Source organism: Podarcis cretensis (genome assembly GCF_951804945.1).
Source record: "Podarcis cretensis genome assembly, chromosome: 4".
NCBI classification, from domain to species: Eukaryota; Metazoa; Chordata; class Lepidosauria; order Squamata; family Lacertidae; genus Podarcis; species Podarcis cretensis.
In genome coordinates this window covers 1,866,194-1,877,467 of record NC_137173.1, presented here as the reverse complement: position 1 = coordinate 1,877,467, position 11,274 = coordinate 1,866,194, and the positions used below count along the sequence as shown (strand labels likewise).

Genomic DNA, 11,274 nt, shown 5'->3' with positions numbered 1-11,274 from the left:
GATGCTCTTGTTGGAGAGATCAGGTCATCATCACTGAGCATGCTTCCTGGAGGAGAAGGAAGGAGAGAGAACTTCTGTGAGGAACATCGTAGGAGCATTGAAACTGCCTCCCACCAAGTCAAAAGATCCCAAGAGGAGGCTGCTGAATCAGGACAATGGCCCATCATCTTCTCACAGTGGCCAGCCAGATGATGAACTTGTCTAATTCTCATTTAAAGCCATCCATGTTGGTGGGACGCGGGTGGTGCAAGGGACGCGGGTGGCGCTGTGGGTAAAACCTCAGTGCCTAGGACTTGCCGATCGTATGGTTGGCGGTTCGAATCCCCGCGGCGGGGTGAGCTCCCGTCTTTTGGTCCCAGCTCCTGCCTACCTAGCAGTTCGAAAGCACCCCTAAGTGCAAGTAGATAAATAGGTACCGCTTTATAGCGGGAAGGTAAATGGTGTTTCTGTGTGCTGCGCTGGTGCTGGCTCGCCAGAGCAGCTTCGTCACGCTGGCCACGTGACCCAGAAGTGTCTCCGGACAGCTCTGGCTCCCGGTCTCTTAAGTGAGATGAGTGCACAGCCCTAGAGTCGGACACGACCAGCCTGCACGGGCAGGGGTACCTTTACCTATGTTGGTGGCCATTACTGTCTTTTGCAGGCATGAGCTCCATCGTTTAACTCTGCTATGTGCTATGTATGTATGTGCTATGTACTATGTATGGAAGTGAGAGCTGGACCATAAAGACGGCTTATCGCCAAAGAATTGATACTTTTGAATTATGGTGCTGGATGAGACTCTTGAGAGTCCCATGGACTGCAAGAAGATCCAACCTCTCCATTCTGAAGGAAATCAGCCCTGAGTGCTCACTGGAAGGACAGATCGTGAAGCTGAGGCTCAAATACTCTGGCCACCTCATGAGAAGAGAAGACTCCCTGGAAAAGACCCTGATGTTGGGAAAGATGGAGGGCACAAGGAGAAGGGGACGACAGAGGACGAGATGGTTGGATGGTGTTCTCAAAGCCACAAACATGAGTCTGACCAAACTGTGGGAGGCGGTGGAAGACAGGAGTGCCTGGCGTGCTCTGGTCCAGGGGGTCACGAAGAGTCGGACATGACTAAACGACTAAACAACAACAACAACATGTGTGAAGAAGGACTTTCTCTTATCCACCCAGACCCCAAGGGCCTTCTAGTCCAACCCTTCAATGCCGGACTGTGTGAGGTTGAGCCTGGTAAGGGAGGATGTGCCCTTCAGCTGGCTCCTTTGGCCTCTGAGTTGGCATGCAGTGATGAGGGGGCTTTCCTGGGGCAACAGATGGGTGTCTCTGGCTCATCTCTGGCCAGAGATGGAAAGAAGATAAAGTCCCTACCAGAGAAGAATGGCAGTTCAAGTTGATGAATTATGCCAAAATGGCTAAAACGACCAGAAGAATCAGAAATCAGAAAGACCAGAATTTTAATAAGGAATGGGGGAAATTCATAACTAATCTTAAAAACCATTGTAAACAGTTAAAATCGTTAGTAGGGTTTGAATATCACTTGTAGTTTAATGGACACAGCGGAGAGGTAAAAGATTTGTATTATTATAAAAGATGGAGGAGGAAATTATTAACAATAGGACCCACAAAGAGGAAGAGGGGAGTCCAGAAGATTCTCTGGAATCTCGTTTCTATGTTGGATATGGGACTGTAAAATTTTCAACTGAAAATTTTCAGAGTTTGTTAAGAGAGAGCTAGTTAAGATCTGTTTCTGTTCTTGTATATAGTAACGTAGAGTCTGCTGTAAATAATAAACACCTCTAAGTAACCAAGTTACTAGTAGCAGCGTCTTGTTCCTGCTTCGTCCATCCTGCCTGCAAATGATTGCTTTCTGGAACTCTGAGTATGCTCTGCTAAGGTCTGGCTAAGGTCCTGCAACAGGTCAAAGTTGAAAAACACCAATATGTTCAGCAAAGAACAGGCATCAGCTAACCAGCAGAGCAGGAGGAACGTTCAATAACCAGGTTTTCTGGAGGAGACCTGGGAGTCAGCAAAGGCCATTTTGCTTGCATATTGCCTGGTTTTGCTAAGCAGAGAGTACGGGCCTGAGAACCTAAGAAGATCTGGCCAGATCAGGCCTGTGGGGGCCAATCTTGCCCAGGGTCCTGCTCTCACACTGGCCAACCAGATGCCGAGTATGGGAAACCTGCAAGCAGGATTCAGACACGAGAGCTCTCTCCATTCTTGTGGTTTCCAGCATCTGGGCTCCAGAATCACGGCTGCCTCCAACTGTGGAAGCAGAGCTGAGCCATCCTGTCCAGTATCCATGTATAGCCCTCTCCTCCTCCATGAACCTGTCTAATCCTATTTTAAAGCCACCCAAGTTAGAGGCCATCATTGCCTCATGTAGAAGGGAGTTCTATAGTTTAACTACATACTGGAGGAAGAAGGACTTTCTATTATCTGGGTTTGTTTGTTTGTTTTAAATCTGCTATCTCTCTTTAATATGCAGCCAGAATTGGATTCTCCAAGACAAACACCCAGATAGGATCTTGCTGTTGTGACTGAGGCCATCAAAAAGGGATTCCCTCACTTTGCAGGGAATGCTGCAGTAACAGACATAGTTCCAAACTATCCTGGTTGCTAATCTTCACCTTCCTCCCCCCCCCCCCCCCGGTTCCTTACCGCAATTTCTGTCCGGATGTTCAGGACTCCACCTTCAGCCGAAGCCCCTCTCAGACAAGCCATTGGCACCCCGGTGTCACAACTGTAGCAAACCTGATTCTGCCAGAACCTGGAGGAAAGCTAGGAAATATTTATGGGCTGCGGTGTGATCTTCAGGGATCACTGGTTGGTTGGGAGCTTTCTGACCACTCCATGGTGCCTCTCCAAGGGGAATGGATGGACCTGGAGAAGAAAGAGAAGTCTCTTCTGGCACTCATGGCAAGGGGTGCAGACAGGATCTATGTTGGGGGGGGCAGGGCACCCACCTATCACCATCCTCTATCAGGTTCTGTCTAGCAGATTTGGAATAAAATGTCTCAGCAACAGTTGTTTTAAATTGCTTTCCTTTGACCCCAAATTCTCAGAAAAACCTGTCAACAGCTTTCTACAATTTCTACTTTTAGTTAAGTATTTTTATTTACTTACTTGATTGGGGATGAGTGCAGCTGCTGCCCCTTGGCTATGCCCAAGCCCATGCTTGTGGTTCTTTTAATAAAGTGCTTCAACCCCACAAAGGCTTCAACCTTGTGACTAGATTCCCTCTGCTCAAACTTCCCACACTTGCAGCGAAATAGCTAAAAATTATTAGCTAAAAATTATTAGTGCTAAAATTATTAGTGCTAAAATTATTAGGTAAAAATTATTAGTGCTCCTGGTATGCCCCACAGAGGAACTTACGGTCTGCAAACAAAAACATCTTGAAGATCCCAGGCCACAGAGAGGTTAGGCTGGCCTCAACTAGAGCCAGAGCCTTTTCGGCCGCGGCTCCAATCTGGTGGAACACTCTGTCACAAGAGACTAGGGCCCTGCGGGACTTGACATCTTTCCGCAGGGCCTGCAAGACAGAGCTGTTCCACCAGGCCTTTGGTCAGGGCGCAGCCTGACCCCCCTCCTCTGGCAATCTGCACAGAATTTTGCTTATTGGTTGCCATAAATTGATTTTAATTAATTTTTATAATGAAATTTTTTTTAGAATCGTTGGATTATTTTGATTGTTGTTAGCCGCCCTGAGCCCAGCTTTGGCTGGGGAGGGCAGGATATAAATAAAATTTATTATTATTATTATTATTATTATTATTATTATTATTCTAAACTAGCCTTTTCTTTTAAGAGCTTTTCTCTACTCCTCCAATACACCCTCAGCATGTAGATGAACTCCAGGATAGAGCAGCTTTGCCCAGTGCTTTTTCCCTAGAAAAATAGGTACCGGTACTCACCGTGAAGTTGCTACAGTAAGTGCTACACTTTTTGACAACCAGAATAAGAGGTGCCGGTAACTGTGTGCCCCTGAGTACCCCCTGAAAAAACCCCACTGGCTTTGCCTGGTTCACTGTGTAGTCGCAGCTACAAAATGCTACCAAATAAACAGATAGGCAAGGTAAGGTAAAAGGTAAAGGACCCCTGGACAGTTAAGTCCAGTTGAATTTGACTGTGGAGTGCGGCACTCATCTCCGTTTTCAGGCTGAGGGAGCTGACATTTGTCTGCAGTCAGTTTTCTGGCTCATGTGGCCAGCAGGAGTGAACCGCTGCTGATGTACAGAGGACCGTGATGAATCCCAGAGTAAACGGAAATGCCATTTATTCTCCCACCACAGTGTTACCTACAGTGGTACCTCAGGTTAAGTACTTAATTCGTTCCGGAGGTCCGTTCTTAACCTGAAACTGTTCTTAACCTGAAGCACCACTTTAGCTAATGGGGCCTCCTGCTGCCGCCACGCCACCGGAGCACGATTTCTGTTCTCATCCTGAAGCAAAGTTCTAAACCCAAGGTACTATTTCTGGGTTAGCGGAGTCTGTAACCTGAAGCGTCTGTAACCTGAAGCGTATCTAACCTGAGGTATCACTGTATTTGTCTACTCACACTGGTATGCTTTCAAATTGCTAGGTTGGCAGGAGATGGGACAGGGCAATGGGAGCTCACCCCATTGCGTGGATTCGAACTGCTGACCTTACGATCTGCAAGCCCAAGAGGTTCCCCCATCCAGGGGACAGTTTCCTGCACCTGCTGAAGCTTAGAAAGTGAACATTTGGGGGAACTGAGAGTTTCACACAACACCCACCTGACCCATAAGCGATGCTGTGTGACTAAATGACCATATTTATACCCCGCCCATCTGGCTAGGTTTCCCCAGCCACTCTGGGCAGCTCCCAGGAGTCCAGGCCCTGAAGGAAACCCTCACCAAACCTCGAGAAGGTCCACCACTGGCAGGCAACCCTCACCCAGTTGTGTGGAATCAAGCCCATCACCATTTCTTCTCTTCCTCTACCCATTGTGTCCACATGAGCTTCACTTAGCTGTGGGTGGGTGGCATTCAAGTACCGTATTTTTCACTCCATAAGACGCACTTTTCTTCTTCCTAAAAAGTAAGGGGAAATGTCTGTCCATCTTATGGAGCAAATGTGTGGTCCCAGGAGCCGAATTGCCCAGGGGCAAAAAGAAGATCATGCTTTTTCTTTTGAAAGAGGGAAGTGAGTGTTGAAACAAAGCCTGATCATTTGCTGATCAGGGAGAGAGATAAGGGATGCTAGAGATAAAGGAGGCTGCCTGGGAGGGGGGAGGTGAAGACAGCAAACTTGCAAAGGGGGGGGGGGACAGGAAGACTAAAGCAATAAGGAGAGAAATTAGAAGAAGCAGAAGCAAAAAAACTGCTCCAGCTAAGGAAAAGACACTAAGGCAAACAAGAGGGAAGGGAGTGTTGAAAGGAAACAGCTGATTGGTGGGATCAGAAGAGAGATAAGGGACACTTTTGGAGGCTGCCTGGGAAGGTGGAAGTAAAGCCCATTGATCGACAGGATTTTTGCATTGGGTCACCCCAAATTTACCATCAGATCACATAGCATGTCCATGGCTACAGCCTGCACAAAAAAAAAAATCATGCATCCACTGTTTCCTGGGGCTGCAATGGCGCAAAAACGTGGTTACAAAGCATGGATTCACATGGATCCTCAGGATTTTTGCATTGGGTCACCCCAAATTCACCATAAGATCATGTCTGTGGCCACAGAATGAACCACAAAAATCATACATCCACTCTTTCATTCAGAATATTTTTTTTCTTGTTTTCTCCTCTAAAAACTAGGTGTGTCTTATGGTCAGGTACGTATTATGGAGCAAAAAATATGGTACTTTTAGTAGCAAATCAGCCACAGCAACGAAAGAACCCAGGATAAAATATTAGAATCATCGAATAATGGAGTTGGAAGGGACTCAGAGGGTCTTCTGGTCCAACTCCCTGCAAGAATATGTAGTTGTCCCACATGGGGGTTAAATTTGCAACCTTGGCATGATCAACACCACACTCTCTTGAACAATGATTATAAATTATTTGCAAACATACTAGCAAACAGGTTAAAAAAAGCATTGAAGGAATTAATACATAAAGATCAGGCGGGTTTCCTGCCAGGTAGACAAATGAAAGACAATATTAGAAATATAATTAATATTTTGGAATACCTGAATGCTAAGAATGACAAACAAGCGATGTTAATATTTGTGGATGCAGAGAAGGCCTTTGATAATATTTCTTGGGAATTTATGTTAAAGAATTTTGAAATGATGGAGGTGGGACATTCGTTTTTAAATGGTATTAAGGCTATTTATATGGATCAAAGAGCTAAATTAATAGTTAATAATGTGATGACGGAAAATATAAAGATAACTAAGGGAACAAGACAAGGATGTCCTTTATCACCTCTGTTATTTATCACGGTCCTGGAAGTGTTTTTAAGGGCAATCAGAAGTAATGATCAGATAAAAGGGGTAACGGTGGGTAGAAAAGAATTTAAGGTTAAAGCCTTTGCGGATGACTTAGTATTAACTTTGGAAGATCCCAGGAACACGGTAACAGAAGTGTTGAAAGAAATGGACCAGTTTGGTCAGTTGGCAGGATTCATTCTGAATAAGAAAAAAACTAAAGCAATTACTAAAAATGTAGATTCGGAGAATGTAAACAGATTACAGCAGCAAACTGAAATAGAAGTGGTAAAGAAAGTTAAATATTTAGGAGTTTGGTTAACCCCCAGGAGTATTGACTTGTTTCAGAATAATTATATTCCAACATGGAATAAGATCAAAAGAGACTTAGAGGTGTGGGGAAGAATGAAATTGTCATTTTGGGGAAGAATTGCAACGATAAAAATGAATGTGCTACCAAAGATGTTATTCTTGTTTCAAACAGTTCCAGTAATCAAAGGGGCAGCGATTTTTAAAAATTGGCAGCGAGAAATTTCAAGGTATATCTGGCAGGGTAAGAAGCCGAGGATGAAATTTAAGATATTGATGGACGCAAAAGAAAGAGGAGGCTTCGCCCTGCCAGACTTGAAATTGTATTACGAAGCATCTTGCCTCTGTTGGTTGATGGAATGGATGAAATTAGAAGACACGGATGTGTTAGATCTGGAAGGTTTGGATAATAGATTTGGGTGGCACGCGTATTTGTGGTATGACAAGAGTGTCAGTATATGGAAACATCACCGCTGCAGACAGCCAGACTGTTGACATCACATGATGTGCCTATCTGTGGGAAAGAAGAATTTCCCAGGACGTTCACTGGCTGGATAAGTCTTTGTGAAGAGTGTAATTTGAAACCTTCCATTTGCGCATGTTCAGGAAGTTTGTCAGACTTGCTGGAAGAACTGAACTGAAAGGACGTGTTTTTCTCTAGTGCTCTAATGTCAGGAATAAACATCATGTAAATAGATTTCTGACTTATTTTCTTTCCCCTGCGGTAGCAGGAGGGAGGGGTTGTGCATTTTACCCATGCTTGGGAAAATGTCGCCTATCAAAATCTCCCTGGTCTGTCTGGATATCAGCCAGAGGAGGTTACCGGTAAGCAAGCTCCGAGGACAGTGAGAGGGGCCGGCCTCTATGGAGGGGGCTTGCAAACCAACAATGAGACGAGTACATAAAGGTTTTGAAAATCACATTATAAGAAGGTCTTTGATTGAAGTGTGGGAAAGATATAAAAACTTGTTGGAACAAAAAACTCCATATTGGTTGTCGCCGTTGGAGGTGATAAGTGTGAAGAAAGTCAATATGACAGGGGGTTGGGTGACATATGAGAAGTTAGTGTGTAAAGGTGTAGGAAAATGGAAAATGAGATCATTTGAAGAAGTTAAGGACTATGTGAATGACTGACTGCATTATTTTCAAATTAATGAGAAGTTCAGAAAAGATTTAAATCAGAGGGGTTTTGCTGACAAAGAATCAAAATTTCAGACAGAAATATTGAATAATGATTATAAGAATTTAGCAAAAATGTATAAGATATTACTGGAATGGTGTACGAAGGATGAGGAGGTAAAATCAGTTATGATCGACTGGGCCAAAGATATAGGGCATAGTATTCAAATGGAGGATTGGGAAAGACTTTGGAATGATGGCTTAAGATTCACTGCATGCACAGTTATAAAAGAAAATGTTATGAAAATGATGTACCGATGGCATGTAACACCTGTGAAGTTAGCAAAAATGTATAAGATAAGCAACAAATGTTGGAAATGTAAAGAAAAAGAAGGTACCTTTTATCAGATGATTTATTGCTCAGATAAGCCCTGGTGTCCAGCCCACTTCGGCTGCGCAGCTCTGCTGGACTTCAAAGGCCACATTCCAAAGGCTCTGAGCAAAAAAAACGCAGAGTTTACGCAGCAGCAAGAGAAAGCTGCAAAAACTTCTTCAGAGCTTTCTTCAGTGTGCTAAAATAAAGTCCACTCAGGATATTAGCAGCTAGAAGCAGTTTATTTACAGCAGACTATCCATTATCTATCACAGCGAACAGCATCGTGAAAACACGTCCTCTCTCCTCAAAAGCGAAAGTAGAGAAAAAGAACAAAGACTGGAGACTCTCGGACATGACGTAGAATCTCCCCCCTCCCAACAGTGGGCAGTGCGTACACTCTGAGCTGTTTAACCCTGTAAGCTCAGGTTATCCTCACACCTTTATCATATGTGGTGGGAATGTAAGAAGGTAAAATGCTTTTGGGAAATGATTTATAATGAATTGAAGAAAATGTTGAAATATACATTTGTTAAGAAACCAGAAGCATTTTTACTAGGCATTACAGGTAATGAGATAAATAAGAAAGAAAAGAAGTTATTTTTATATGCAGTGACAGCAGCAAGAATATTGATGGCCCAGAAATGGAAACAGGAGGAATTACCTACGATAGAAGAACGGAGAACTAAAATGATGGATTATGCAGAACTGGACAGAATGACAGGAAGGATCCGGAATCGGAGAGATCAAAGATTTACAGAAGATTGGGAAAAGTTTATCCAATATATGCAAAAACTGAGTGATAATAAAATTACGTTTGTAAGCTTTAAGGAAGCTCTGTGAGGGGAAAGGGTTATAAGGGCAGAAATGTGTAAAAAGTAACAATAGGAAGGAATGGCAGACAAATTGAGGGAAGTCAAAAAAGAGAAGTAAGATGTAATTAAGATGTATGGAATGTATAAATTTGCTTTTGTATTTGAAAACTAATAAAAATATAATAATAATAATAATAAAGAATATGTAGTTGTCCCACATGGGGGTTAAATTTGCAACCTTGGCATGATCAACACCACACTCTCACCAGCTGGACTATCCAGGCTGTTTAATCTTGTATTTATTTAGAGAAGGCAGAAGAGATATGATAACATTAGACATAGAGGGAAACAACCCAACAAAAATAGCATCCTAACTGGTACAACTCTGAGTCAGAGAGGGAAAATGCTGTTTTTCTACAGTGCCTGGCACAATATTAATGAATTGATATTTGTCACAGTGAGTTGAGTGACTGGCTCTCTCTTGGGATTCCCCTGGATGAATGGTCCCAGGGCCTTGCCTGAAGGACCATGAGGCCACCGCCTTGCTGGAGCAAAGCATGTCAGTGACTGGTCAGTGGCAGGATGGGAACACCATGAATGCCACATTGGGTTCCATGATGGGGGAAAAGGAGGATACAAAAATAGGAAAATAAAATGAAGCAATAATCCATGAACTGACAAATCCTTCAGGAGTTCCTGACCATTCTGAGGATCCTGCTGTAGATCTGCTTTGTTTTGATGCTGTAGATGATGGGGTTCATCAAGGGTGGCAGGAGGATGTAGACATTGCCCATGATGACGTGGAGGAGGGCAGGTGCATGCTGTCCAAACCGGTGTACGATGGAGAGCCCAAGCACCGGGACGTAGAAGACCAGAACGGCACAGATGTGGGAGACGCAGGTGCCCAGGGCCTTGTGATGGCCCTGGTTGTCAGAGGCCATGCCCAGGACAGTCCTTAGGATCAAGCTGTAGGAGATGAGGATGAAGAGCAGGTCAGAACCCATGGTGAGGAGGATGAGGATGAGGGCATAGAAGCTGTTGAATGTTGTATTGGCACATGCCACACGAATGGTGTCCTGGTGAAGACAGTATGAGTGGGAAAGGACAGCATTGGGGCAGTAGGGGAATGTCAAGAGGAAAGGCACAGGAGGCAGTAGGAACAAGGTACTCCTTAGCAGGAGGACCAGCCCAATTCTGGCCACCCTACTGGAGTTCAGCAGTGCTGTGTACCTCAGAGGAGAGCAGATGGCCAGGAATCGGTCCACGGCCATGGCAAAGAGCACAGCTGACTCCATGAAGGAGAAGGAGTGGATGATGAAGAGCTGAGCTACGCAGGCTTCCTTGCTGATCTTCTTCAGTTGGAACCAGAGGACGCCCAGCACTGTGGGCACTGTGGCGAGGCAGAGGCAGAGGTCCGTGGTAGCCAGCATGGCCAGGAAGTAGTACATGGCCTGGTGCAGGCTGGTCTCTGTCCGTATGATGTAGAGGATGGTGCAGTTTCCTAGGATGGCTGCCAGGTAGATGGAAAAGATGGGGATCCCAATCCAGCCATGAGCTGCCTCCAACCCAGGGAAGCCCCTCAGGGCAAATTCTGTGGTGCTGAGGTTGGCGGAGGTATCCTGCACCATGGTGAACCCCAGCTACTATCTTCCACTTCCAGGATCTCTCACACAGAAATGGAGCATTTGGAGGACATCATCAGTTGTCATCTTTGAGGATGGAAGGCAAGGAAGAATTCCTGTAGAAATCTAAGCTATGCCCCAAGCAGAAGATATCTGTCATTCAGGAGTGGAAAGTATTGGAACATAGGAAGCTGCAATAAACTGAGTTGGACCACTGGTCCATGTAGCTCAGGGTTGGTTACACTGACTTGCAGCAGATCTCCAGGATTTTGAGATAGGGGACATTCACATCTATACCTGGAAATGCTGGACAATGACCCTGAGACTTCCTGCATGCAAAGCAGACACTCTAATACTGACTCTTCTTCAAGAATAAAAGGACACCTTGCAGTGAAGGGGATGGAGAAATCCTGATCTCCTTGACCCAGGTCTCCCTGGTTGAGAGTTTCAGGGGATAGAAGAGAGGCCTAGGGGTGATGTTTGCTGGGTCCATGAAGTCTCTTCTTTTGGATGCTGCTAAGATGCTGTGGAAGAGCCGCCTTGTGGCTCTATTATTAAAGTGCTTCAACTCCACAGAGGCTTTGCAATGACCTTGAGCACCAGAGTCCCTCTGCTCAAACTTCCCACAATTGCAGTGAGATAGCTAAAAATTACTCT

The 11,274-nt window shown here is 44.8% G+C and overlaps 1 protein-coding gene across 1 annotated transcript; it reads right to left on the bottom strand.

Annotated features, from left to right (window-relative positions):
- Positions 1-9,681: 9,681 nt before the first annotated feature.
- LOC307214981 (olfactory receptor 51V1-like) lies at positions 9,682-10,623 on the bottom strand (the record flags this gene model as incomplete). Its single annotated transcript, XM_079974098.1, has 1 exon — positions 9,682-10,623. One exon carries the CDS (start codon positions 10,621-10,623, stop codon positions 9,682-9,684), a length of 942 nt encoding a protein of 313 aa, XP_079830224.1.
- Between the last annotated feature and the right edge of the window lie 651 nt (positions 10,624-11,274).